We start from the raw sequence: 27,775 nt of genomic DNA, 5'->3' as shown, positions 1-27,775 counted from the left end.
GAACAACCGCCCACCACACCCCTTTTATGTCGTTTCGCCAGTAGAGCCACACGAGTGCGTCCCCTTTTCATAAAAGTGTCTCCGATCTGCTGTAGAGGTTCCACTTTTAGTTCTGAGTCCCCGGGAAAAGAATTCAAACTCACCAAAGAGAGCCTGGATAACACTGCTATTTATTAACCACACTGAGCAGGAAGCTACATGTGGAACATTTGGGGAACAGTTTAATCAACAGCCATACGACACCGTGGAGCGTTGCACAGCCATTACGGCGGCCCCACGAGCCATTCGTGTGTGTTTCTGAATAATAACGTACAGTGAACGGCGGAAATTCAGCAAAGCCTGGGCACTGGGATTTCCTTGGAACCAAATCGACGGTTGCATTCGGCTGCTGAGTTGTTTTTTACTCTGATGTATTTCAATATACTTTTGAATGTTTTTAAATAGACAAAGGGAGGGGGTGATCAATAGCAAAGCCAGGCAGTGGCCTCCCAGTGCGCAGACAGGGAAGACATTCCGGACAGGGAAATGGGTTCTATTTACATCATCCGGCCCTCGACTCCACTAAGTATTAGTTTTGTTTTCACTTCTAACATAATTTCTTCATGCCCCAAAGCTTCCGAAGGCCTGGCATCCTGACAACGCAGCCTAAACTGCTCATGGCCATGGGCAGATAAAGGCCGGGGAAGGATCCCAAGGCGGGGCTGCTGGGAGGAACGGAGCCTGGCGGGGGGGGGGGGGGGGGGCCCTGGCCAGCCCACACCTGATCTGCGCCAGGCCCCTCAGGGCAGACAGGTGGGAAGCACATGGCCCAATCCAGTGTCAGACAAGTTAGGGGGACCATCTAGCCCGGCCTGGGACAGGCAGGACGAGAAGACTACGAACAAAGGCACAGAGGCTGGAGAGAACTCGGCATGTTCCCAAACTGTGAGGCTCAGGGCGGAAATGGGGGGGACAAACACAAGGTCAGAGCTGGCCCAGAAGCTCAAGCTCCACGCTGTGGGCACGGGAAGCCTTTGCGGCTGCAGAGGGGCCACAGGGGAAGGCGGAGTGCACCAGGAGGTAGCCTCCAGCCGCAGAAACAGCAAGGACCAGAGGGAAAGGACTCCTGGGGAGGGGACGTCCTCCCATCCTCGCGGGACGGACACGGGATGGGCTGGCAAATCCTTCTTCAGACAACCAAGGACACGGGCACTCTGGGCAAGAAGGGAGTTGCCTGGATGACAGAGGACCAGGGTGCTGACAGGCCCCTCAGCGGCCACTGCCCCCACCACCACCCCCGCCACCGCCCCCTCCCTGGCCCCCGGCATCCGGCGCTCCTGACATCATGAGGAACAGGACGACGGGAATGATGTACATCCACTGTGGGCCAGAAAGGATGACAGACAGACAGACAGAAACACAGAAACAAGAGAATTGAATATGAGCAGCGTTCCCCCAGGGCAGGGAAGGTGGGGGCGCCGGCGTGAGGGGAGGCCACGTGAGGGAAGGGGGCCCGGGTCCTCTACATCACTACAGGTTGGGGGAGGGCAGGTGGGGTGCAGGGAGGGTGGAGGCGGGAGGGGGTCCTCACTCAGGCCTCCTGCGGCGGCGGCGTGGGCCCCGGGGCGGCAGGACGCAGGGCTGTGAGCAACACGGCCCCCCCGAGGATGAGGTGCCACTGGGGAGGGAGGGGGTACAGGTCAGGGCTAGGGGTGGCCATGGGGTCCTGTGGCCACTGGGGAGAGCAGAGCTGGGGCAGCGGGCCCTCGGCCTCTCTGTGCCTCAGTTTCCCCGCAGTTCAGCTGTCAGGCTGCCCTGAGGTCAGGACCTACTGGCAAACTAGCGGAGGCCCCCCCACTGGCACCCCATTCAGGGCGGTAGGGCTTGGCATCCCCACCCACAGTGGCCTCCGCCGTCCCCCGCCCTGGCCTTGTGGGACGAGCCTTCCGCCCTCGGTGCCCCCAGTTCCTCCCACCCGCCCCAGCCCGGCAGCACAAGCCGGGTCCCTCTCCAGCTCCAGACCAGCCTCCTGCACACCAACACCCATAGCCCTGCCTCCCCGAAGTGCCCCTTCGCAAAGCCGCTGGCGTCCCAGCACCCACCTTCTCTTTTCCCAATCTTCCCGTTCCACTGAAATCCCTGCCTCCCACCCTGTTAACACCGGCCCCGCTCAGGCCTCGTCCCAGGCTCCTCCCAGAACAGACCCCGGCCTGGCCACAGCCCTCCGCACTGCACTTCCTGCAGACGGGCCTCTCTCTGCTCAAGACCAGGACCGCACCTGCCCCCAGCTTGAGGGGCCATCCCTGCTTCCCAGCACTGTCCGGTTCTGGGCCGGCCCATCTGCGGAGACCGGATGTCCCGTGACCGCTGCCACGAGCAGACACAGGCAGAGGCAGGGCGCACGGTTCCACGGTCCTCACCTGGTCCGTCCGGGCCTTGGGCTCAGCCCAGGTGCCAGGGGGACATGCCCAGAGGCGACAAGCAAGCCCCGCGCACAGGAGGCCTGGAGAATGAGGAACAGGCCAAGGGCCACAGGGGAGAGAAGGGCAGAGGGGGACTCAGGATGGGAGGGAGAGGGGCAGGCAGAGCTCCACTCACATATTTGGCGAAAAAGGACTTCTGTTCCTGGGGGTTCTTGGCCTTCTGGGCCTGTTCCATCTCCAGGCGCTCAATGAAGGCAGCTGTCTCAGGACTAGGGGCGGGCCAAGGAGGAGACAGGGTAAGGGGCTGGGCTCAGCCAACAAGGACACCAGCAGCAAAGGCGGCAGAAGAACGGAGACAATGCTGTCCATGCCGTGCCCTGCACCAGTACCCTGCGCACCCGCACCCTGGGGCACCCACACCCTGGGGCACCACATCCTGGAGCACCCACACCCCGGAGCACCCGCACCCTGGGGTACCCACACTGTGGGGCACCCACATCCTGGAGCACCATATCCTAGAGCACCGGGACCCTGGACCACTCGCACACTGGGGCACCCACATCCTGGAGCAACTGTACCCTGGGGCACCACACCCTGGGGCACCCACACCCTGCCGTCCTCACCCTGGGGCGGTGGCTGGTGGCTGTAGCTGCACAGAAGTGTTAAACAGCTCCAGATCCACATCTTCTACTTCGTGGCCCCTGCAGCCCCCGGGGTGTGTCACCACCGACACACCCACCACATTGCCAGCCACATCCACGTGCAGCGTCAGCTGGTCCGACAGGTGCGACTCCACCAGGGAGCACTAGGGGGGGCAGGGAGGGGAGGGTCGCCACCAGACCTTGCCCGCGCCAAGACCCCCGAGCCTCCAGCCCCTCTCACGGGGCCCAGAAAGATCTTTCAAAACCCTTCGTGGTTCCCTCCACCCTCGGGCACAAGCCCAAGCGTGACAACTTCCCTATTGGGCCCTGTGCTGCCCCATCAAAGCGCCCACCACCTGGACTGTCCCCCTCCAGCCCAGGAGACCCTTGAGAGCAAGGCCAGGCCTGAGTCTTCCCCGTCCATAAACGCTGGGGCAACAAATGGTGGAAGCCAGGCTGGGGCAAGTGGGAGGAGCGAGGATGGTCCTCATCACTGACTCACCGCGGGGACAAAGGAGGAGACGTAGCCACCGGCTTCTGGGCCATCAGGAGCCCCAGGGCGCTGAGGGACCCGGACACGGTATAAGCCATTCAAGGCCGCCACATCCTGCAGGGCAGAGGAGGGTGGCAGTGAGAGGGACAGCGCCTGGCCCCAGCCAGGCCTGGACTGCCATTGGGCCCGGGGGACCCTTCTCCAGTCTCGCTCAGCCAGCACTCCCCAATCCCTGACCCAGGACTCGTCCCAGTGGGGTGGCCCTGCTGGTGGGTGAGACCAGGAGCCACTGGGCGCTCCACCTGGGGGAGAAACCACGTCAAGGGGAGTAGAGCCCAGCCCACTGATGGAGTGAGTCCCAAGGACACTCTTCCCACACCTGGATCCAGCTGCACCTTGGCCCACCCCTTATGTGGACTCCCCAACCGCACGAGCAAGAAAGTCTCTTGGGAGGCAGCTGCGACAAAGAATCACGTGGGCGCCATACACGAAGGCTGGCGGCGGTGCACCATCTCCCACAGGGAGGGCACGTGCCTACCCAGAATGAAACCTGCCGTCCCCAGCCTCCCTTGCAACTGCACCTGGCCAAAGGGACAGAATGGAAGCGGACTGTGGCAGCTTTTGTGAGCTTTCCCTAAAAGACGCTGTTCCCTCTGCCCCCCACCCCCACCCTCTTCTCTTTCTCTGGCCTGCTGCACCTCCCTGCCCCATCTCTAGGGAGGACTGAGCCAGGTCTGGAAGGAGCCCGGCCCTCGAGGAGGCCATGGAGCAGGCTACGGCAGAAATCACATTCTTGCATTAACCTTCGGTTCTTACAGGAATCTCTTTCTCCTCCCAAGCAAATCTCCTAGCTGACTGCAAAGCGTCTTGGTTGAATCTGGAAAGGCGAGAGGAGCTAACTATATTAAACTTGGGGGAAGAGGATGTACTGGGTACAAGGAATGGTCCGGGCAGAGGCCCTGCAGCACGTGTCTCGTGCTCCAAGGCACACGTCCCCCATATCCCAGCAGAGCCCCAGGTCCCCTCCTCACCCGGAGCCGGCCCCGCTCCTCCTCATTGAGCTGCCGCTGTGACAGGGACAAAGTGCCATCCTGCTGGTTCCAGAGCAGTGAGCCCCGCTTCCAAAAGTGGGCACTGTCATCTGTGGGGAGTCAGGGCTTAGCGACCGCTTCAACCTTCAATCCTCGCAGTGACCAGGTTGCTTCTCCCTCCTGAGCGCCCCGCCCCCATCTTCCCACCTGCCACGTGGGGACACCCCCCCACCAAGTCCTGCTCTCCTATCTCACAGGGCAGTCCACAGCAGACGTCTGAACACAACAGCTCCTAAGCCCTGCCTCTGCCTTGCCGGGCAGTCACCTGATCTCTCTGAGCCTCAGTTCTTTCACTATAAAATAGAGGGGCTTCCAACCATTAGGCCATGTCGGAATCCGTGGGGCTTTTCCGGGCAGATGCCAGGGACCGAGTCAGGAGGTGTGCAGAGGGTCCCAGCTTCAGTGTTTCAAACAAGTGTTCCAGAGTTTGGGACCTCAGACCTCCGGGCCGCACTGACATCTGTGCTCTGGGAATCTGAATGCCTGAATCCCAGTAGTTTAAGCTGGGCTGTAGAGCAGGTCCTGGCTCTGCCATTCACTTACAAAAGGACCTTATGCGATGCCCCTTTGAACCTCAGTTTCCCCTTCTGGAAAACGGGCCTATCCCTAACACCCGCCGCGTTGCATGACTGCTGAGAGCACTTTTGAGTGAATACATGCAGAACATCTAGCCAGAATGCAGGGCACAAGGTGACTGGTCTGAAAAGTCTGCTCTGAGGTTATTACTGCTGCACTGGCCTTTCTGAAACTAGGATTTATTTTACAGGTGAGGGAGTATCCAAAGGTAGAGTTCTTACTCTCTCGTGCCCTCCCTGCCCCAACCTCCCCCAGAATAACCCAAACACACTCCTAGGGGCAAAGCCGGTAGTAAATGGATGGCATGTCTCACACTGGGTGGTACCAGACCCATGCTGTTGACTTCACCGGGCACCAGGTAAGTGCCGAGACAAGGAACGTTGCTAGACTCACCGATCTCAAATGAGTGCTCCAGCAGCAGCCCCACGGTGCCACAGCCCTCACCCTCTCGACCTTCTGCCCCCGCCTGCAGGTGAGAGAGAGGTCCCCCGGTGAGGACAATCAGAGCCCTCAGCAGGGCAAGACCACGGACCCCGGGACAGATGCAGGCTGAGGAAGGAACCTTATTTTCATACTCTTTTCCAAACATTGACACTTGCCCACGATTCCACTGGGAACCGCCCCTTTCATGAAAATTCATGATCTGGACCGTCCCCAGAAAACTAGAGCCTGCAAACAAGCGTAACCTTGCTTCTAAGGCAACTATCTCCAGGTCACTTTCACACCTAGCATCATAAACATTCATGAGTTAAAGGATACCTGCGCTTCCTTCCCAACCTAATATGCAAGTGGCCCCTTTTTTGCCTTTAACAGCCACAAGAGCCACCATGCCTCCGGAATTCCGACCCTCATCAAGTACAGACAAGAGACCACGCCCTCTGGGGGGGTGCCTGGCTGGCTCAGGGGATTAAGCCCTGGGGCTTCAGCTCGGGTCCGATCTCCTGGTTTGTGAGTTCCAGCCCCACATCCGGCTGGCGCTGATAGCTCGCTTCAGATCTTCTGTCTCCTCTCTCTCTGCACCTCCCGTGCTCGTTGTCTCTCTCTTTCGAAATAAATAAACTTAAAAAAAAAAAATTCCACGCCATCCATTCCTCTAAGTTCAAATGTCTCCTACCTCGCACCCCCCACCTTACGCCCTTGCACCTACGCAGCCCTCACACCTTCGTAAACCCGTGTCCAGATTTTAATCCTGGAACTCAAGATCCCGCCCTTCTCATGCATATGCAGGAACAGAACTCCGGTCCAATCACTCCAGAGCCCTTCTAACGGTTTCGTTTTAGCCGCCCCTATGTCTGATTCGCCAAGATTCCACCCGAGCCACACCTCCTCCTGCATATTTAAGACTGCGGATCCCTAGTGTTGTTGAGCGTTAACTTGAGGTTCCGGCCCCAACGGCGTACCTTCGTTTTCAAACCACCCAAAGTCCAGGCACCAAGAGTCCATCCGAGGCCCGCCCACTCGTGTATGCTCACGAGCTAGAGCCTTCCTAACTATACTCTCACTTTCACCTCTTCCTCTCTCCTGGCCCTGCAATGCCTCGTTCCCACCTTACCCGATGTAAACACCCGAGACCCATGATTTCCGTCAGCCCCGCTCCCCGTCAGAGTTAATGAGCACTCACCCCCCGCAGAGCGGTCCCGGACCGGCAGCCGCTGCCCCGCGCGCGGCTGGGGGCTGCTGCCGCCATCAGCAGGAGCAGGAGCAGCCGAGTAGCCACAGCGCCGGCCGCCGCCATTTTCACCCCTTCCCACCAGGCCAGGGGCGGCAGTGAGCCCGGCGCCTCAGAGCACGCCTCCCATGCGCCTGCGCCAGTTCCTTGCGCCTGCGCACTAGCGCCCGCCACGGGCGTCTGACGTCACAGAGTGGCCGCCGCCCTGCCCAGATCTAGGCACCTCCCCGGTCTCTAGGCACCGCCCCCTTTAATGACGTCACAAACGGGCGTCTCTTTGGTGAGTTCAAGCCGGGTCCGCCGCGTTGTGACGTGATAGAGTCCGCGGCCCCACCCGTCCGTTTTCTCCGCAGGCACCTGCCTTCGCTCTCCTCATGGGGCGGGGCGTTGCGATGATGAGGGGGCACCAGACTAACCCGGCCCCGGGTGGAGCAGGTGGGATGACAGGTGAGAGGCGGAGCCGGGCCTGGCAGGGTTGGACCAGGTGAGGGAACCCCTTGAGGGAGGGGGCCGGCGACGCGCAGACTGATAGCCCCGATTCCCCTACCCTCAGAGCGCGGCTTCCCTGGGCCCTACCAGATGGGGGGCCCAGGCCCAGCCTCCTGGACTAGACCCCCGAACTTCGCCCATCTAGGATGCCCCCTGGTTCCAGCCTTTCCCACGGGCCGGCCCGGACGGCTGCAGCGCCACCTCCTGAGCGGCGAGTTCGATCAGCTGCGAGACTTCCCCATCTTTGAGAGCAACTTTGTGCAGGTGTGGAGCCCCAGAACCCCTGACACCGAGCCTGGGCTTGAGGCCTGACCTCCTGACTTCAGGAGCCCCTGCTCTGCCTACTTCCGACCACGCTCCCATAACATTTATCTCCTGGAATTCCGGACCAACCCCATCCCCCAGACCTCTAGACCTTTAGCTTCTTTATGAACCCTGGCCTCTGATTCCCTTGGTTCAGTTTCCCTGACTTAACACCCGGATGACTCTTGACCTCTGACCCCGGGATATCTGACCCCGGACTTGGTGTTTAATAGACTTGGTTCATGACCCTTAACCCCACCAATCCTACCTTCCATCTAACTGGCTTCTAACCTCTAACCCCTGGCCCCAGGTGACCCGGTTAGGAGAAGTCGCCAACAAGGTCACCATGGGGGTGGCAGCCTCCAGTCCAGCCCTGGAACTCCCAGACCTGTTGCTGCTGGCCGGCCCTGCCAAGGATAACGGACGCCTGCAGCTCTTTGGGTGACTGTCCCCATCCCAGACTGGACCTCCGCCTTCCCCAGCTCTGGGCATCCTGGGCCCCCTGCAGCACCTCCTGTCACACAGATGACTCCCAGGGCGAGGCATCTTGGATGGCTGCCAGTCCTCTGTGGGTGGCCATACACTCAGGAGAACAAGGGCAGGGTGATACACAGGGACCGGAAATCAGAGATAGAGGGACATGAGAGGGACAGCCCTCAGCCCCACGCTGGCAAGGATCAGAAGAATAACCGTTTATGTTGTGCCTACCGCATGCCAGGTGCCCCCTAGGCCATGCACATAATCTCATCTCTGGCCTACTCTTAATATGATGGGGCCCCTTAACCCCATCCTTTGAGGCTCAGAGACCCACAGTGAGTCAGGGGTTGGTTGGGATTGGAATCTCTGGCCTCCTCATCATTACCGACCTCATGATTCTTTTTCTTTTCATGTTTCTTTATTCTGAGAGAGAGAGAACAAGCAGGGGAGGGGCAAAGAGAGAGGGAGAGAATCCCAAGCAGGCCTGACATGGAGCTCGATCTCACAAGTCGTGAGATCATGACCTGAGCCAAAATCAAGAGTCGGCCACTTAACCGACTGAGCCACCCGCGTGCCCCAATGACCTCATGATTCTTGGGCTCCAGTGCCACACTAAGCACCACCCCTTCAGGTCTTTCTTTTTTCATTGAAAAAGTAACGCAAACACACTCCAAAGTACAAAACATACACAGCACAAAATAACACCTTTCTCCTATCCTCGGCTCCTGCCTCCAACTCCGGCTGCAAATAACAAAACTCTTCCATACGTGTAGTATATTTACAGAAACCATGTGCCAATGGCTTTCACTTTTTTGACCACATCTCAACAGTTAACGAAAGAAAGGGAGGGAGGGAAGGAAGGGAGAGAGAAAGGGGACACACACACACACACACACACACACACGAGTCCACAGTCCTTTATCTACAATTCTGATATCTAAAAAAAAATCTGCAGCCCACTTGGTGGTAGAATCAGATTCTGACCTACACTAAATGGAGGCTCCCTGCAGCCTTTATTTATCCCCCTCCCCCCCCCCCCCCCCCCCCCCCCGTAGAAGCTGAGAACACACAGCAGCGTGCTGACGCCTTACGGAGCACGGGGCATATTCTTGCTCCTTCTCAGTGCTGTGCATCCCACCAATGAACCTCACTGCTCGCTGAGGCATGACCCGCAGTGGGGGGAACTTAGGATGGTGCCGAGGGGTGCTTGGACCCCCATCATCTCCTTCAACACCCCCCCCCAAATAAACACACCATCAGGATAAAAACACCGAGCTTGCTCTGAGAATGAAGCATCGAGACTCAGTCAGCCCCTAGTCCCTCACTTCTAACCTGTCGTGGGCCAGTCTTGACAAGCACCCCTCGGTGCTCACCCCTCCTTTAAAAACCCGCAGGTGCGTGCCACATGCCGCTTTTGCACGCTGTGCCCTCCCCCACCAGCCCCGTATCAATATTCATTTCATGTCAACGGAAGCGCAACCAGCAGGCCCTTTTCTGGACACACACGAGTAAATGGTCTGCCCCCTTACACCCCACTTGCATCTAGTGCTGTTACCGTATGGCAGGGAATGTCCTCAAATGAATGCCTGCCTCTCTGGGTTCATATCCTGGCCTCTTCGCCAGTCACCTCTTCGCCACTGTCTCTGGCCAAGTGCCCTACTTGTCTGTGCCTCGGTTTCCCCATCTGGAACATGGGGATAAGAGGAGAGCCCACCTTGCAGGGCTGTCAGGGGATACGCTGAGTAAAGGGCCATGAAGTGCTTGGGACAGCCCTTGGCCCAGGGTGAGCACCTTGTAAACATAAACTGTTATTCTTCCACTTGGGGAATGTAGTAACAGATCGGGCCGCCTACTGAGGGACACTGATGTTGCGGCTGGTGTCTGGGGGTTACAGCCAGTGTGGTCTGCAGAGGGCATCCAGGCGCACGGTTGTGAGGGTGTCTGTAAGATAGGTTCCTAGAGGTAGCATGGCCGGGCCAGAGTGGGGGGTGTGGCTACCCAGTGTGGTGGTTAAGAACACAGAGAAGACTTGGGTTCAAATCCCTGAGGTGTGACCTGGGCCAAATTATCCACCTTCTCAACAAGCATCCATTGAGCACCTACCACGGATGTGAGCTGGTGGATGTGAGCTGGTGGAAGGGCGGGGGCAGGGGATGGGGGGAATGGGGAGCAGCTGTGAAAAAAATGGAACCAACGTCTCTGCCTTCAAACTCACCTCCTACCGGGAAGGCAGACAGAATCAGTGGGGTGAGGTCTGTGCGGACGTATCAGAGGGGGTAGGGGATAGGGAGGTCTGCAAGGGCGGACATGGCCGCACAGAAGCCTCAGGTTGTAAACAGATCTTCTCCCTGAGAAGGTGCTTTTGAGAAAGACATGAGAGAGATTAAGGGGCCAAGCCAACGGGGTGGCAGGGGGAGGTAGGAGCAGGGCTGTTGCTGGGGCTGAGTGAGCGAGGGGAGTGAGCAGAGAGGGAACAGAGGCGACAGATCCTGCGGGGGGCCTGGTGGTCAAGGTGAGGACTTGGCCTTTTCACCGAGCCACGGGAGGGACGTGACACTCAGGTGCTGATGGGCGCCCTCTGGCGGCCGCGTGCGACAGAGCGCGGCGAAGGCTGAGCCCGCGGCCCAGGCGGGAGAATCGGGTGACGGGGCCCGCTGGTCGCGGAAGGAGTTAGAAGTGGTGGGTTCGGGGATACGTTTGAACGGTGGAGCCGCCAGGATTTGGTGGCAGGATTGGATGAGGATGTGAGAGCGAAAGTTGGGCGAGGGGCAACTCCATGATTTCTGACCGAGCAAATGGGAGGATGTAGTTAAGGTGGGGAAGACGAAGGGGAGCAGGTTGGGGTTGGGGAGAGGGTCAGGAATGTGGTTGATGGACCTGTTATGTGTCCGTTGTCATTCTCACATCCAACGGGGAGTTTCAAGAGGGCAGCTGTCTGTTAGAAGGACCAGCGGGAGACACAAAGGTGCTTTGGGGGTGGATAAAAGTCGAAAGGCAGAGAAAATGAAAAAGGCCTCTTTCTGGGCGGAGAGGGGGGCGCTGGGGTGGGCGGCCCCGACCCTGTAGGCGCCCGGGACCGCAAGGCTGTGAGCCAGGGAGGGTCGGCACCTGAGGTCGCTCCTTCCTCCCTCCCAGGCTGTTCCCCCTGCAGTTCGTCCAGCTCTTCGTCCACGACGAAAGCCGCTGGCAACTCAAGGTCAAGTTCCGCACAGGTCGCGCCTTCTACCTGCAGCTGCGGGCCCCACCCGAGACCCGAGACCGCGAGTTCGGCCAGTGGGTGCGGCTGCTCTACCGCCTGCGCTTCCATTCGGCCCAGGGAGCCGTGCCCTTCACGCAGGAGTACCCGACGCTAGAGGAAGGCGAGGAGGAGGACGACGACGACGAGGAGGAGGAGGAGCTGATAGAGCGGGAGGCGGTGCGGGGGAGGGGCAGGGGGTGGGCGGGACTGGGGCTGGGTTTCGGGTCGGAGGGAGGAGGCAGCCGGGTAATTTGGACTAGTCTGAAGGACAGGCTGGGGACCTAGGCTCCTGAGTGTGAGGGGGGACCTGGGGGCCTGGATGCCTGTGTTGAGAGTGGCAGGAAGGCCCAGACTCCTGAGTCCTGAAAGGGTATGAAATCTGGGTGCAGAGACCGCAGGTTCTCAAGGCAGGGCAGGGTCTGCAGGGCCTTGGGTCCAGGAGCCCCTTGGCTACATAGTTTCCTAATCGGGCACCCCAGCCCCCAGCGTCTCTCCCCTTGACCTGCTGCGGTGGAATATGGGACGGAACACCTGGGCCCTGAAGGGCTGGGGTGGGCCAGGCTGGATGCCCAGTTCCCTGTAAGGCCAGGGGGAGGGGAAGGGCCCCCGTCCTTGAAGAAGGGGGCATTGAAACCCGTGGGGTCTCTTCCTCTGGAGACACCCCACTCCCCCCACCTTCCAGATAAGCACCGAGCCCCCCCACCCCCACCCACCCCAAACTGCCGGTACATCCGCAGGTCAAGGCCTCTGAGACACTCTCTCTCTCTCATACCCAGCTTCAAGCCATGGAAGCCAGACTTGACCCACAGACCTCTGAACTCTGGGGACTCTGATTCCTCCACTAGGCTTTGAGGTTACCAAAGGACCAGAGATCAAAGTACCCTACATCAGGGCCAGAAAGATGAATTATTAAAGTTAATAAAGATCGGCCACTTAAGAACCAACAACCAGGTCATGAACAGTTTTGCCATCGTCACCGATCCAACGTGGCTGCCTTACAGAGTAGCTTTTCCAGTATGGCTGCCTCAGCATGGTGCTCGGCTCGGCGTGTGGCTCCTGGGGCCACCTCGAGACCTAGTGCCCACCATTCCGTCCGTCATGGCTACCTCGCCAGAGTAGCCTTCCCCATCTGGCCTTTGGTTCCTCTTTAACTCACTGTAGCTGCCACTGCAGGGCCAGCCTGCCTCCCCACTCCCCACCCCCCCCCCCCCAGCAGCTAGTCCGAGGGGGCCGCCTCCACGGGGGTCTTGATCCACCTGTGACTTGTAATTGCCATAGCAACATGCTGGCGGCCCTGAAGTAGCCGTTCCAAGATGGCAGCCTCATCAGGGCTGCCTCATCACGGTTGCCATTCCAACCTGGTGTCCCGGTCACCCACCCCCAGGCGACTCACCCCCTACAGGAAGAGGGAGGCAGGGCTACGGATTCAAGAAGGACAGACACGTGCAGGTTGTAGACAAGACTATTATCTTCTCAGTGGTGATTCTGGGAAGGGAAACGGCATTCAGGGAGGTCCATTAGGACTCAGCAGCCAATAATCTTGACAGGTCAAAGAGAGGGTCTCACTGTGGCACTGTGGGAAAACGAGAAAAGAGTGGGCAAGGAGGGCTGGGCTTCCCGAATGCGGCGCCCACCCCCAGGCCCCTTTTCCTGCTGGCCTGGCTTGGCCACCAGGGGGAGCATCAAACCAGTGTCACCGTGCCTGTGGTTACTATAGCTCTGAACCCCAAACTGGAATGTTCTGATCAGGGATTTCTAAGCAGCTGCTGGTGACAAGTCGTCATGGAAATCGTAAAGCAGGGATATTGCCGAGCTGACTCAATAATTCATAAAGGGGACAGCAAAACATCAGAAACTGGGTGAGTCTGGAAAAGCAGTGTTTCAGAATGACAGCCAGGAAGGTCCTGCAGGGGGGGTGTCGCCGAGCCCTTGTTAAAGGTCTGCAGCCACTCCTGTCTGCTGGGCTGTCATCAGGGCCAGGGGGAGTCACAACTGGGGAGGGACCCTGGGAGCCTGTATTAACATCAGCCACATCTGAGGGACTTGGGTAGCAGCCTCTCCAGGGAGCCTTGACTGGCAGATGTTTGATGGGCTGGAGCTCAAGGCAGAGGAGGCAAGGAAGAGCGTTCCAGCTAGAGGGAACAGCATGCGCAAAATCCCAGGAACAAGAGAAAGCACGGCCAGTCCATCTAACTGCCAACAGCTTGGTGTGGCTGGAACAGTACTGAGGAAACTAGGGTTATGTGAGGCCAGAGAGGCGCATGGGGGAACAGGTACAGGACCATGGACACCAGGCTGAGGGGCTGAGGGGCCGCTGAGGAGGGCCCCGAGCAAGGGGCGGGGCAGACCAACCCTGGATAGAGCGCCCGCTAGGGCCCTGTGGGAACTGGGCTGGAGGGAGAGATGGGAGGCCGGGAGGCCAGGGAGGAGACTGAGCAAGAATTCCAGAGGAAGGGGTGAATGGAGCTGGGGCTGTGGGGTGGGGAGGAGGGGCAGGAGGGACAGAGCTTGGAGAGGAGAGGCGTTTTTCTGGACACCCACAGCTCCCGGTCCTCTGCCAGTACCCGGGCTGTTTCTGACTCTCGCCCGCACAGCTCCCCACGGAGGCCTGGGCCTCAGGGCCTTGGTGACAGTCTGCTAGCTCTTCCCCACCTCGTTCACTTCTCTGTCCTTCAGCAACTTTGGGAAACCCTCAGACGACTGCCCCGGCTGGGTCAGGTGCTCCCGCCTCCACCCCTACAGTGCCCTGTGCTCCGTCCAGTCTGGCACATTCACCCTGCATCGCTCTTGTGGGGCCTGAGTGCAGATCCCCAGGCACACGGCCAGTGGCCCGGGGCCGACTCAGCTGCGATCTCACACGGCTCAGCGCGGGGCCTCCGGGTGCCGCTTGGGAGCGTGAATGAGGGCCAGGCGGGCAGGGGGCTCACCTCGGACTTCCAGCTTGCACTCGGCCAGGGCCTCCCCCAGCTCGTTGACAGCCCTACAGGAGTAAGTCCCCGCGTCGAAGGGGGACGGGCGGCGGATGTTCAGCGTCAGGACTCCCTGGTGGTTGGTCATCAGGAACTTGGGGTCTTCGCGGATTTCCATCTTGTTCTTCATCCAGACCACCTTCGGCTGTGGAGCGGAGCGGGGGAAGAGGCCAGCTTAGAGAAGGTCCCAGGGTGATGGCAAAGTGGGCTTCGGATTTTGACTGGATGACCTGGAACTAGTCGTCTCTCCTCTCGGACCCTCAGTCTCCTCTTTGGCGGGAGGCAGAGCTCCCTCTTAGTCGCGGCCCACAGGACGCTACACGATGTGGCCCCACTACTCTTCTGCCCTCACCTCCAGCCTCTCCCTGCCCCCTGCTCCATTCACTCTGGCCTCCTCGCTGTTCCTGACACAGACCAGACAGGCCACCGCAGGACCTTGGCACTGGCCGTTCCCTCTTCCAGTATTGTTCTTCCCTCCTCTTGCACCCAGTCAGCGCCTGCTAACTTTTCAGGTCTCAGCTCCCACGTCCCTTCCGGCCCCTAGGCCACGGCAGGAACACCGGCTTTCCACTCGCAACTACCTGCACTTCTCCGCCACGCCTGCTGCCCTTTATAGTTCTTTAGCCGTTTGCATGACTTTGGATTCATGTCGGTCTCCCCCCAACACCCAGGAACTTCTTGTCCAATTCCCTAGCACACAGTCTCTGAAAATGTGCGTTGAAAGAATAAACAGACCAAATGGGTGAGCGATGTGAATAAGCAAACGGAGTGAATAAATGAACCGAGTAAATGAATGGATTGGTAGGTGAATAAATGAGCGGAATGAATGAATGAGTGGAGTTAGCGAATAAAGCGGGGCGATGGAGAAGGTGAACTCATGAGTCCATGACATGCCTGCAGGGGCTGAAGCGAAAGACTCGGAGTGAGACCAGAAGTTGGCAGACTTCATCTGTAAGGGGCCAGGAGGTCAGTACTTCAGGCTCTGCGGGCACCGTGATCTCCGCGGCCACAGACAGCACACAGCCGTGTCCCGGTAACATTTTATTTAGAGAAACCGGTGACGAGCGGGTGTGGCCCGCAAGCCACCGTCAGCCAGACCCCGGTCTAGGTGACTCCCTAGAGCTCAAGGTTGTGAGTGTCCACATCCCAACAGCAGTCGGGAAACCGGACAGGGCAGGGAGATGGCAGGGAGTCCAGAGGTTCAGACCTCCCCCTGACTCCCACCAAAGTTTTGTTTCTGTTTCCAAGGGAAGCCGGAGTGTGATGACCTGAGACTTGGACTCTGATCAAAAGGGAGAGAGGCAGGAAGTGGGTTAAAAGGGAGCATATCCCCACACGCACCCCAATGTTTACAGCAGCGCTATCAACAACAGCCAAATTATCGGAAGAGCCCAAATGTCCGTTGACGAATGGATAAAGATGTGGTTTATATACACAATGGAGTATTACTCGGTGACCAAAAAGAATGAAATCTGGCCATTTGCAACAACGTGGATGGAACCAGAATGGAACGCTAAGCGAAATAAGTCCGTCAGAGAAAGACAAATACCATGTGATTTCACTCATACGGGGAATTTAAGAAACAAAACAGATGAACACAGGGGAAGGGAAGGAAAAGTAAGATAAAAAGAGGCGGGCAAACCATAAGAGACTCTTAAAAACAGAGAACAGGTTGCTGGAGGCGAGGTGGGTGGGGGGATGGGCTAGATGGTGATGGGTTCAAGGGGGGGGCGTGTGTTGGGATGAGCACTGGCTGTTGTACGTAAGTGATGAATAAGTTTTCCTGAAATCATTATTACACTATATGTTAACTAACTTGGATTGAAATAAAATTTAAAAAAAATACAGGGCACCTGGGTGGCTCAGTCAGTTAAGCGTTCAATGCTTGATTTCAGATCAGGTCATGATCTCACAGTTTGTGAGTCTGAGCTCCACGCCAACGGTGCAGAGCCTGCTTGGGATTCTCTCCCTCCCCCTTGCTCTCTGCTCCTCCCCTGCTCTCTCTCAAAAAATAAAGAAAAGATTTTAAATAATAAAAAAGAAATAAACATTAAAAAAATAACAGCATAGGGGCGTCTGGGTGGCTCGGTCGGTTCAGCGTCCGACTTCGGCTCAGGTCATGATCTCCCGGTTCATGGGTTCGAGCCCCATGTCGGGCTCTGGGCTGACAGCTCGGAGCCCGGAGCCTGTCTTAGATTCTGTGTCTCCCTCTCTCTCTACCCCTCCCCCATTTACGGTCTGTCTCTCTCTCAAAAATAAATGTTAAAAAATTAAAAAAAAAATAATAACGGCATAAAAAAAGGCGAGCATATCCCATGCACGGAGGAGAGAGAAAGGAGCTGGTGTGCTTACATCTGGGTGAGAATTTCCCCCTAGGGTCTCTCTCTCTCTCTCTCTCACACACACACACACACACACACACACACACGCACCTTTGGGTGACCTCTGACCGCACAGTTGAGAGCCGCAGAGTAACCAGCCACGACCACGCGGTCTGGTAGAGGCGTCAGGAACTTGGGAGGTGTTCGGAAGTCATGCTCCTTGTACTCAAACGGTCTGAAGGTGAGACCTGGGGAAAGGGAGGTGAACCTGTAAGGTGACCAATCTAGACTGTCTCCCCCCCCCCCCACCACCGACTGCCTCTCTACTGTCACCGGGTCTGGCGGTGGGGGAGGAGGAGTCAAGGTAGAAGCGCAGCCGAGAGAGGAGACCGGACCCCACGGAAGGGGGGCGGCGGTACCCGTCTTGAGGATCCGGGCCGTGTTCTTGGAGACGCCGGGCGAGTCACTGAGCCCACAGATATTCTCGCTATAGACGCGGAAGTAATACTCGTTGCCCACGATGAGGTCAGACACGGTACAGGAGGTGTGCCGGTTGTGCTCGTAGACGGTGAACCACTCCTGGTGGGAGGCAGGGACACAGGGACACAAGAAGGGCCGGGGGTGAGGACAGCGCATTTAAGGGTGCGTCCCGCTGAGATAACCGGCCATTCCCAGCAGCGCTGTTCACAAGGACCCAAAGGGGGCAACGGCCCAGCGGTCCATCGGCGGATGCATGGACACGGAAAATGTGGTAGATCCAAACCACGGAATGTCACTCGGCCACAAGAAGGAGCGAAGCGTGGACACACGCGCTACGATTGCGTGTGAACCTGGAAAACGTTGCGCCGAGTCAAAAAAGCCGGACCCCGAAGGCTACATGTCGTACAGTCCCGTCTGTAGGAAATGCCCAGAATTGACAAGTCCATTAAAACAGGAAGCAGATTAGTGGTGGCCCGGGGCTGGGTGACAGGGTTTGGGGATGCCTGCTTAATGCGTGCTAGGTCTCCTCGGGGAACTCTTGGAACTAGATGTGGCGGTGACACAACAGTGGGAATGTACTCAACGCTTTAAAATGGTTCACGCTGGGGCACCTGAGCGGCTCGGTCGACTAAGCCTTGGACTTCCGCTCAGGTCACGATCTCAGGGCTCATGGGTTGGAGCCCTGGGTCGGGCGCTGTGCCAACAGCTCAGAGCCTGGAGCCTGCTCTGCGTCTCTCTCTGCCCCTCCCCGGCTCACGCTCTCTCTCGCTCGCTCTCTCTCTCTCTCTCAAAAATGAATGAACATTAAAAAAAGAAAAAAGGAAAGAAAGGAAACAACAACCTGTCCCGGTATTTCAGCCAAAAGGCTCCCCGCCTCCACCCCCCACCCCCCACCCCACGCCAGCCCATTCTCTCAATCTCTCTGAGCCTCGGTTTCCCCAGCATCCGCCTTGTCGATCGCGCCAGGCTGCCTCCCCCGCTTGCCCACCGCACCCCAGGCCCCTCTGCTCTCTCACCATGGTTTTCTTGTCGGCCTTCTGCACAAAATAGCCCGTGATCTCACTGTTCCCATTGTCTCTGGGCGGCTGCCACTCCACCAGCGCGTTGGTGCCCCACACCTCCTTCACCATCACGTTCTCCGGGGGCCCTGCCTTTTCTGCAAGGGGGGGGGGGGGTGGTTGTTAGACGGCAGCCCAGACGCCCCTGAAAAGTCCAGCCCCTCACCTCTTCTCCCCTTCTCTCCCCACCTCTGCCGCCTCACCTGGTCCCCGGATTCTGGCAGGCCTTTCCCCCTCTCCCACGGCCCCGCCTTTTCGCCCCCTCCCCGCCTCGCACCCTCTTCCCTCCTCCGGGGCCACAGCGCCTCCCCCTGCCCCAGCCGGCGGCGGCGCACCCACGACCCGGATGCGGATGGTGGCCGTGTCCTTCATGTTCTCGATCTGCACGCTCAGCTCGTACTCCCCCGAGTCCGAGCGCGCCGCCTGGCGCACGAAGAACACGGTGTCGAAGTCGCTGGTGTGCACGTGCACGCGGGAGGTGTCCACGGGCGCCCCGCCCTTGGTCCACACCACCTGCGGCCGCGGCTTTCCCTGGGGGAGGGGGGGAGAGCGGAGAGGTCGGCCTGGGTCTCGCACTGGCCCCTGACCTCCCCCCTCCCGGCCTGACCCCCGCTCGGCGCACCTGGAAGGGGATGACGAGGTTGAGCTGCTCCCCCACTTTGCGGACGTAAGTCTGGCGGAGATGGCGGGGCAGCCGGATCTTGGGTGGCTCTGGGGGCACGGGCACAGCAACGGGGGCTCAGTGCTAGGCCGGGGGACACTCGAGGGAGGGACAGAGAGACGGCATCGATGACGTTCTCAGGGGAGGCCCTGACGGTGACGGTGACGGTGACGTGGCAAGGGCCGGCCAGACGACACCAACTTGGTCTTTACAGGAGGGTGGGGTCAGTCAGTCACTCACCTGCAATCTCCCGGATGGTGACCGGCTGAAACAGGGTGGCCGGCTGGCTGCGCCCCGCGATGTTGACCGCCACCACCCGGAACAGGATTTTCGCTCCTGTGGGGAGATTCTTGACCGTGAAGCCGCAGCGCTCCACGGGCTCCGTGTTAGCGGGGACCCAGTCCTCGGCTGCAAAAGAGAAGCAATGCTGGGGAAACTTCCTAGAAGCCCCGCCGGTCATCCCTTCCCGTGCCTTGGGACCACACAGTGAACAGCAGCATCTGACACTGATGAAGCACTTATTATGACCAGGTACGAAGGGTGGTCGTAGGTGTTAGTTAGCTCGTTAATTTCTGCCTCTGTCCTATGTTATCCCCATTTTAGAGATGGGAGAAATCAAGGCTCAGAGGAGTAGGGGATGGGGGGGGGTTAGGGACAGCTCCTTGGATTTCCTCCCCCTTTAGATTCCATCTTGGGTCTATGGCCAATTGGGTGAGCCAACGTGGGTCAGACCGACAATCACCAGGGTGAATGAACTCTAACAAGAGTGGGTCCTGAAACATCAGGGTGGCACTGACACGGATCTGAGAGGGGTAGGCAAGGGCGGGAGTGGGGTAAAGAGCGCTTTAAAGACAAAGAGGGAAGAAGCTGACAAGAGTCCAACCATCCATCATTTACATGCATTACCGGATGCAGTCATCACTGTACCCTGTCTAGGAGGGAACTGTCTTCGCCCATTTTTAGATGAAGAGACTGAGGCTCAGAGACTTGCCCACGCTCACACAGTTAGAAAGTGTAGGGGCAGGATTGGAACCCACGTCTGTTTGACTTTAAGGCCTGGGCTACGATGTCGAGATGATCGTGCCTGTCTTCCCAGTGAGATGACCACGTTGGAGGTATCCCCATAGCCGTGGCACTGGGCTGGCATGGCGTCGGTGATCGATACGTGTTTGTTCAGGGGAGAATGGAGAGTTGGATGTGTGGAAAGATGGATGGACGGATGGATGGATGGATGGATGGATGCATGGGGACGGATGGACGGATGCACAGAAAGATGGAGACAGTAGATGGTTAGATGGTCACACAGGGAAATGGATGGATGGAAAGAAGGAAAGGAAGGAGGAAGGGAGGGAGGGAAGAGAAAAGAAAGATGGTGAAGAGATAAATATATGGGTGAAAAACATGTTACAGGACGGACAGGTGGATGATCTAAAAGGTTTTCAGATGGATAGAGAGACGGGTGGATGGATGACTGGCTGGGCAAATGGATGGAAAGAAGGAAAGAAAGAAGGGAGGGAGGGAGACATAACGAGAGGGAGGGAGGGAGGGTAGGAGGGAGGAAGGAAGGACAGACAGACGGATGGATGGGTGGATGGATGGATGAATGAGAGGAAGAAGGAATCCAGGCAGTAGTAAGTACAGGGAGGACAGACAGATGGACGAAGAGCTATTGCAGATGGAAGATGGGTACAGGGGAAGGAGGAAGGAGGATGGGAGGGAGAGAGGGAGGGAGAGAGGACGAGCTGGTCAACAGGGGCCTGGCTTGAGCCATCCCATGCAGGGATTCCTGGAAGTACAGTACAGACGCAGGACCAGGGCTCCCCACCCCACCGGAGAGCTCTCCCTGCACTGCCCCATTTGCAGTCCCCCGGACCGGACGCCCGCCAGGGCTCTGCGGGAGCCGCCGCGCCCCGCCCCCAGGCCTGATGGGGCCACTCACAGCCCTCCAGGCAGTACTCCACCAGGTACCCATCGATGCCGCCGGCCCCAATCCTATCTGGGGGCCTCCACTTGAGGGTGGTGGTGGTGTCTGTCACGTCTTCCACCGTCAGGTGCTGGGGCTCGCTCGTGGGCGCTGTGAGCATCCAAGGAAAGGGGAGGTGGAGGTCAACGAGGGGTCAGTGGTCACAGGGAGGGGTAGGGACTAGAGCTGGAGTCACCGATCAGGAAAGGGGTCAATATGGTGGGCCAGAGATCAGTGAGCCAGTAAAACGAGGTATCAAGGGACAATGCGGTGTCCAGGAGTGGGGATAAGTGTTAGTGTGGGAGGTCGGAGGTCAGTGAGGTATTCGGGCAAGAGCAGAGCCTAGCACAGACTAATGTGCTGGGTCGGTAGGAGGTCAGGAGAGTGGGTGGGGCTGGACGATCAAAGGCAAGGGGTAGGGCCAGAGGTGAGTGACAGGCAGGGCAGGGGTTGGGGGTGGACGGGCGCTTGGTGAGGGTGCAGGGGAGCGTCACCAATGGGCATGAAGGGCTTGGTGTTCATGCTGGGCTGGGAAACCCCAATGGCGTTGACGGCAAAGACCCGCATCTCGTAGAGAATGCCCTCGATCATCTTGGTGGACTCGTAGGTCGTCTCGGTAAAGACCTCAAAGTTCAGCTTCATCCAGCGCTGAGAGCCCTTCTTCTTCCGCTCCAGGAGGTACCCTGGACGACCCCCAAGCAGAGAGGAGTGGGTGCTCAGGGGGAGGCTATGGGGTCGCTGGTCAGTGGGAGCAGTGAGGGTCATGTCGGAAGGTCACATGAACCTTGGGTTGATACCAGGGTCACAGAGCAGTCCAAAGTCACCAGTCATGGGACTGGGGTCAGGAAGGGTCACCAGTCATGAATCAGGAGTCAGGGGTCACAGAAAACCCCAGGCTGTTGCCAAAGTGAAGCTCCCCAGGTTGGTGGGGAGCAAAGAATGATAGGAAAGAAACCAAAAGAATTGTAAGCCGTGAAAGACGGAAAACAGGTCTCAGAAGGAGATCACTGAGGATGCTAAGAACTCTCATGGGCCAAGGGACCGTCGGGGGGTGGAGGGGGTAGGAGAGGTCAGAGGTCATGGAGACTCTGGCACAACGGCACTCACCAGTGATTGGCTGCCCCCCGTCATACTTGGGTGGCTCCCAGACAAGGATGGCCCAATCCTCGCCAACTGAGGTGACACGCACAGCCTCTGGGGGGTCCGGGACATCTAAGGGAGGCAGAATGGTCAGGGGGAGCCTCAGGGCCTCAGGGAACCCTCCCCCCCCCAACCCCAGCTCACTCCCTCTGCTCACCCACAACCCGCAAGAAGATGGAGGCCACATCCTCGCCCACGGGGTTGGTGACCTTGATGGTGTAGCGGCCCTCGTCCGCCCGATCGGCACTCTCGATCACGAAGCTGCTGGAGTCTGGCTGAGTCTCGATGTGGATCCTGCCCTCGGGGGCCGTGAACACCTGGACACAGCCGCGAGATGGCCTTGCTCCCCCCCTTCTGGGAAGCGATCTTGGAAGCCCCTAGCTGAAAGTGATGGCCCTACCCCCTCCTCCAGAATTCTCAGAGTTTCTAGTACCTCCCTTTATCTCAGCCCTGGTCACCCTGGACTGTGACTGTTGGGGCACGTGACTGCCCCCCTCCAGGAGCGAAGCTCCTGGAAGGCAGGGGCTGCACGTGACTCACGGCTGCATCCCCAGTGCTATGCACAGAGCCCCCGCACAGGGGAAACCCCAGGGGGTGTTCGCTGACTGAAGGAATGAACGAAGGTGGGGCTGAGTCGACGCATTTTACGGAACAGGACGCTCAAGCCCAGAGGAGACAAGAGAAACCGAACTGTCTCAGGGCCCAGAACATACAAGATAAAAATATTTGTTGGACAGATGGGTGGCTAACTGGACTGATTGATGGAGAAACGGAGAAATGAATTCATTACTGGATGAGTCAATGGCCGGGACGGATTAAGTAATCAATTAGTTTATGAATGGAAAGATGGGTGGGTGGTTAAGTTGATGGATGGCTGGGTTGGTTGGCTGACTGACTGATTGATTAATGGATTAATGGATGGATGGATTGACGGAGGGAGGGAGCACCCAGCACGTGGCACGCATTGTCCACGTGATGGACAAATATAATCTTCAGTCTTCAAAACAACCCTCTGAAGAAGGGTCATCATTCTCATTTTACAAACAATGAAACTGTAGCTCAGAGAGGGAAAGTGACTTGCCTAAAGTTGCCCAGCAGCGCTGAGAGGGAGAAGAAGTCAGGGCATGGGGGAAGCCCCACCATACCTCATCCTCCTTCAGCCAGGTGGCGACAGGACGAGGCTCCCCAGTGATGGACACGTCGAGCCTCAGCTTGTTTCCGGCCACAACCACAATCGAATTCTCTGAGGTCTTTCCCGAGCAGTCCAGGTGGATCTTTGGTGGCTCTAGTGGCAGAGAAGAGATATTGGGGAACCTAGCAATGGGTAGTGGGGTCATCTCGATCCCCGCCAAGGCAAGCTGCGTTCCCTAACAGCTGGTTCCAACAGCCAGAGAAACCCGGGAATCCAGGCCCCCAGCGCCCTCCTCCCTCAGACCCAGGAGTCCGGGGCCCCAGCGCCCTCCTCCCTCAGACCCAGGAGTCCGGGGCCCCAGCGCCCTCCTCCCTCAGACCCAGGAATTGGGGCCCCAGCACCCTCCTCCCTCAGGCCCAGGAGTCCGGGGCCCCAGCGCTCTCCTCCCTCAGACCCAGGAGTCCGGGGCCCCAGCGCCCTCCTCCCTCAGACCCAGGAATCCGGGGCCCCAGCACCCTCCTCCCTCAGGCCCAGGAGTCCGGGGCCCCAGCGCCCTCCACCCTCAGACCCAGGAGTCCGGGACCCCAGCGCCCCCCTCCCTCAGACCCAAAAGTGGTGGCCCCCAGCCCCTCTTCCCTCAGACCCAGGAGTCCAGGCCCCCAGCCCCCTCCTCCCTCAGACCCAGGAGTCCGGGACCCCAGCCCCCTCCTCCCTCAGACCCAGGAGTCCGGGGCCCCCAGCGCCCTCCTCCGTCCCCAGCTTGCCACAGCAGCCCCTGGTCCTTACCTTGCTTGGGTACATACTCCACCTTGATTTCTGGAGGACACAGAAGATGGCACATTTAGCTCTACATCCAGTGGGCCCCTTATCCCACCCCAGAGGCTGAGGGGAAGGTCTGGCATCACCCAGGGACCCGGGGGTGTGGGGAGGGGTTCAGGCCCATGACTGAGATGGACACATCCGTGCTCTCTCCCTCCATCGTCCCATCTGACTCCACCCGTGAGGTCAGCAGATGCCTGCTGTCACCCCTAATGTACATTAGGGGAACCTAATCCTGAAGGAGGGCGTCCGGGCCCTGGGGTCCGGGAAGGTGGGTGCTGTGCCTTCTCCCCGGGGAAAATAGAGGGGCATCCTCACCCAGGAAGTTGAGCTTGGCCGAGAGGGACAGGGCATAGCCATCGGGCACGAATGTGTAGTCCCCCTCATCCTCAGGGCGGACGTCATCGATCACCAGCTTGTGGACTCTAAGAGGTTTGGGCGGGGGACAAGGCAGGGGAGGGTCACCCTGGGGGCCACCGTGGAGAAACACCCTCTTTTTTTTATAAGTTTATTTACTTACTTAAGTAATCCCTACACCCAACGTGGGACTCAAACTCACAACCCCGAGATCAAGAGTTACACGCTCTTCCAACTGAGCCAGCCAGGCTCCCCAAGAAACACTCTCTTCAACGCAGTCTACGTGGCTATGCCCACCATTTTTATCCTGGGTTTTGGAATGCTATCATGTGGGTTCAAATCTCAGTTTTGCCACTTATTAACCGTGTGACCTTGGGCAAGTTGCCTAAGCTCCCTGTGCCGGTTTTCTTCATCTGTGAAGCAGATGTAATGATAACAATCCACACCGAGGTTGTTGAAAGCATTTAAAAATCTCCCTGGCACATAATAAGTGCCCTGTAAGCGCTGGGATTCCTTCTCATAATTATTGACGCCCCCCAGGGGCGCCTGGGTAGCTCAGTCGGTTAAGTGCCCGACTCCGGCTCAGGTCATGATCTCGCGGTTCGTGAGTTCGAGCCCCGCGTCAGGCCCTGTGCTGACAGCTCGGAGCCTGGAGCCCGCTTCGGATCCTATGTCTCCCCGTCCCTCTGCCCCTCCCCTGCTTGCGCTCTGTCTCTCTCAAAAATAAATAAACATAAAAAAAAAATTTTAATGAATTATTGACACGGCAGCAGACCGGGGTCCCTGCACAGAACCCGGCGAAAGCCTACATCCTGCCAAGAGCTGTTGTCGGGAAAGGTGACACACAGCTGCGTTTGGGAGCAACTGTGTTTGGGCCCTTCTACCGGCATCACGGGGGCGCTCTGCATCCTGCGAATGTTAGCACATGTTACCTCAGGTATCCCTGCGCCGCCTGTTGAATTCCAGCCCCTGGTTTCTCTAGCGAGATGTCTCCCCCGCCTTTGTAGTCACCCGTTTGCAAATACGGCCACAGGCTTTCCCCTCCCTGTGTGCACACCCCTTGAGATGAGGCCTTGCGGCCTGTGGCTTCCTTTGCCTGAGAGAATATGGCAGAGGTGACCCTGGGAAAGTTCCCAGTGCAAGCCACGGAGGCCTTATTTGCTTCTGCCGTCTCTGGGGATGCCTGCTTCTGCCACATGAAAACGCCAGGACTAGCCTACTAGGGGATGAGATGTCACGTGGACCAGGGCAGAGGCAGCCCAGGTGTCCTGGCTGAGGTCCCGATGGAGCCCAGGAAGATCGGCCCAACAGACATTCAGCTGACCACAGAGGCATGAGAAAGGCCATCCTACATCAGGCAGCCCCGAACCAACCTGTGGACTCATGATTAAATACATCTTTCTCTCTTAAACCACTAGGTATGGGGATGGTTGTTATGCAGCGATAGCTAACTGATGCATATGCCCCACCCTGCCCCACCCCCGGCCACCCCCACAGTCTACTCCGCACCTCCCCACGTGGGAGATGGTGATCCTCTTGCTGGGTCGCACCTCGATCCCATTCTTGTACCACTTGCCTGTCACCTTCTCATCAGACACCTCGCACTTAAACACGGCCTGTTCTGAGGCCTTCACCGTCAGATCTGCGATGTCCTGTAGGACCTCCAGCTGTTTCTCTGGACAGGGAGAGAAGGACATGGGGCTATCAAAACTCCAGTCAGCCGACAAATATTTGCAAGCACCCACTGTGTGCCAAGCACTGTTCCAGGCACTGGGGATACAGCTGTGAACAACCCAGAAACATCCAGGGGCCTTGTGGAGCTCATGTTCTAGTGGGGAGACAGTCGGCAAACAGGGAAACACGTAAATGCACAACAAGAGGGAGTTTTGAGGCCTGAGGAAAGGCAGGTAAGAGTCCATAGGAAAATGCAGAAGAGTCCCCCAGGGGGAGGGAGCAGCATGTACCAAGGCCCTGTTGGGCAGAACAGGCTTGTTGGTATGGGAAACGGCAAACAGGCCAGTGCGCAATGAACAAGGCAGACGTGGCAGGAGATGAGACGGGCAGGGGCAGACGGGGCCAGGTCATAGTCCTTGGGGACCCCAAAAATGACTCTTAAATCACGCAAGTCAAGAGCCACTAGGGAGTGCTGGGAAGATGGCGGGGATCTGACTTACAGTGTTTAAAATTTTTTATTTAAAAATCAGTTTATGTTTGTTTGTTTGTTTGTTTGTTTGTTTATTTATTTATTTATTTATTTTTTGACAAACAGAGAGAGAGAGAGAGCAAGCCAGGGAGGGGCAGAGAGAGAGAGAGACAGAGGCAGAGACAGAGACAGAGAGAGAATCCCAAGCAGACTCCACACTGTCAGTGCAGAGCCAGATGCAGGGCTCAAACCTACGAACTGTGAGATCATGACCTGAGCCCAAACCAAGAATCGGATGACATTTCACTGACTAAGCCACCCAGGTGCCCCGAATTTTTTTTTTTTCAATAAAATGCTGCAGGGCGCCTGGGCAGTTTAGTCAGTTAAGTGCCTGATTTGGGCTCCGGTCATGATCTCACGGTTCGTGAGTTCGAGCCCTCCATCGGGCTCTCCATTGTCAGCACAGAGCCTGTTTTGGATCCTCTGTCCCCCCCCCTCTCTGCCCCTCCTCCATGCACAGACTCTAGCTATCTCTCTCTCAAACAAACAAATAAATAAATAAATAAATAAATAAATAAAATGATGCATTTACATGGTATAAAAATAAAGGAAATAGATTTAGATACAGTAGGGGAAATCTCCCACTTACTCATCTCCAATCAGCCCTTCTCCAAAGGCACCACCCATTTAGTCTATGGCTATAAAAGCAAATACATATACACATTTTCTTTCTCTCCTCCCTCCCTCCGTTCCCTCCTCCCCTCCAGGCAAATAGTAACACATTTGCTTTTTCACCAAATAACACCGTAGCTTGGAAATCCTTCCTTATCAGTAAATTTTACACTGTCCCTTTTTATGGCTACGTGTGGACATACCATAATTTATTTGGCCCATAAATAACTTGGTTTCGGGGGGGGGGGGTGCCTGGGGGGCTCGGTCTGTTGAGCCTTTGACTCTCGATTTGGGCTCAGGTCACGATCTCATGGTTTGTGAGTTCAAGCCCCACTGTCAGTGCAGAGCCTGCTTGGGATTCTCTCCCTCCCTCTCTGCCCCTCCCCCACTCATGCTCTCTCTTATGCACGCCCTCTCAAAATAAATAAACTTAAAAATAAATAACTTTTTTTTTTTTTAATACTTATTATAGACTCCTAAGCGTTTTGCAAAAACAGTGCACATTCCTGTTTCCCTTCACCCAGCCTCCCCCGGTAGAGATGGTGACACCTTATATAACAGGAAACTGACCCGGGCCCTAGATGACAGGGTGAATTCAGCTTTCACTATTAGGCTTGGATTTTACAAGGATCCCTCTGGCTGGTGTGAGTGTCAGTGGGGAGGAGGGCAGCTGTGGAAACA

The 27,775-nt window shown here is 57.7% G+C and overlaps 3 protein-coding genes across 11 annotated transcripts in view; 1 reads left to right on the top strand and 2 right to left on the bottom strand.

The window, feature by feature from the left end:
• Positions 1 to 151: 151 nt before the first annotated feature.
• Positions 152 to 7,029, bottom strand: EMC10 (ER membrane protein complex subunit 10). 4 transcript variants are annotated; one of them, XM_047836687.1, is made up of 8 exons: positions 6,825 to 7,029; positions 5,597 to 5,669; positions 4,568 to 4,677; positions 3,546 to 3,650; positions 3,026 to 3,207; positions 2,578 to 2,671; positions 1,571 to 1,657; positions 152 to 1,359 (listed from the first exon to the last, which is right to left on the bottom strand). In XM_047836687.1, exons 1-7 carry the CDS (start codon positions 6,936 to 6,938, stop codon positions 1,571 to 1,573), a joined length of 765 nt encoding a protein of 254 aa, XP_047692643.1. In that variant the 5' UTR covers positions 6,939 to 7,029; the 3' UTR covers positions 152 to 1,359. The 4 variants fall into 4 exon arrangements, with proteins under 4 accessions (XP_047692643.1, XP_047692642.1, XP_047692645.1 ...); XM_047836686.1 differs by lacking the exon at positions 1,571 to 1,657; XM_047836689.1 differs by lacking the exon at positions 1,571 to 1,657 and having other exon boundaries at positions 5,597 to 5,624; positions 6,897 to 7,010.
• Positions 7,030 to 7,136: 107 nt separating this feature from the next.
• Positions 7,137 to 12,326, top strand: GARIN5A (golgi associated RAB2 interactor 5A). 3 transcript variants are annotated; one of them, XM_047835157.1, is made up of 5 exons: positions 7,137 to 7,319; positions 7,507 to 7,625; positions 7,975 to 8,105; positions 11,277 to 11,556; positions 12,156 to 12,326. In XM_047835157.1, the coding sequence occupies exons 1-5, from the start codon at positions 7,247 to 7,249 to the stop codon at positions 12,210 to 12,212; spliced, it is 660 nt and encodes a 219-aa protein (XP_047691113.1). In that variant the 5' UTR covers positions 7,137 to 7,246; the 3' UTR covers positions 12,213 to 12,326. The 3 variants fall into 3 exon arrangements, with proteins under 3 accessions (XP_047691113.1, XP_047691114.1, XP_047691112.1); XM_047835158.1 differs by having other exon boundaries at positions 7,426 to 7,625; positions 11,277 to 11,500; XM_047835156.1 differs by having other exon boundaries at positions 7,426 to 7,625.
• A 499-nt stretch (positions 12,327 to 12,825) lies between these two features.
• The window catches only part of LOC125152781 (myosin-binding protein C, fast-type), a 34,233-nt gene continuing 19,283 nt past the window's right edge, over positions 12,826 to 27,775 (bottom strand). For all 4 annotated transcript variants that reach the window (XM_047835147.1, XM_047835146.1, XM_047835149.1 and 1 more), the window contains 16 exons: positions 25,789 to 25,954; positions 24,241 to 24,347; positions 23,890 to 23,919; positions 23,117 to 23,256; positions 22,129 to 22,288; positions 21,939 to 22,043; positions 21,326 to 21,514; positions 20,808 to 20,942; positions 19,109 to 19,276; positions 18,830 to 18,918; positions 18,543 to 18,738; positions 18,166 to 18,305; positions 17,089 to 17,248; positions 16,781 to 16,917; positions 14,307 to 14,493; positions 12,826 to 12,952 (listed from right to left, as the gene is read on the bottom strand). In XM_047835147.1, the coding sequence (XP_047691103.1) occupies positions 12,942 to 12,952; positions 14,307 to 14,493; positions 16,781 to 16,917; positions 17,089 to 17,248; positions 18,166 to 18,305; positions 18,543 to 18,738; positions 18,830 to 18,918; positions 19,109 to 19,276; positions 20,808 to 20,942; positions 21,326 to 21,514; positions 21,939 to 22,043; positions 22,129 to 22,288; positions 23,117 to 23,256; positions 23,890 to 23,919; positions 24,241 to 24,347; positions 25,789 to 25,954 (2,120 nt within the window). In that variant the 3' untranslated portion in view covers positions 12,826 to 12,941. The remainder of the gene's footprint in view (positions 12,953 to 14,306; positions 14,494 to 16,780; positions 16,918 to 17,088; positions 17,249 to 18,165; positions 18,306 to 18,542; positions 18,739 to 18,829; positions 18,919 to 19,108; positions 19,277 to 20,807; positions 20,943 to 21,325; positions 21,515 to 21,938; positions 22,044 to 22,128; positions 22,289 to 23,116; positions 23,257 to 23,889; positions 23,920 to 24,240; positions 24,348 to 25,788; positions 25,955 to 27,775) is intronic.

Source organism: Prionailurus viverrinus, chromosome E2, assembly GCF_022837055.1.
Source record: "Prionailurus viverrinus isolate Anna chromosome E2, UM_Priviv_1.0, whole genome shotgun sequence".
Classification (NCBI taxonomy): Eukaryota; Metazoa; Chordata; class Mammalia; order Carnivora; family Felidae; genus Prionailurus; species Prionailurus viverrinus.
Note: the sequence above shows the minus strand (reverse complement) of the source record. Positions and strands in the feature narration are given on the sequence as shown.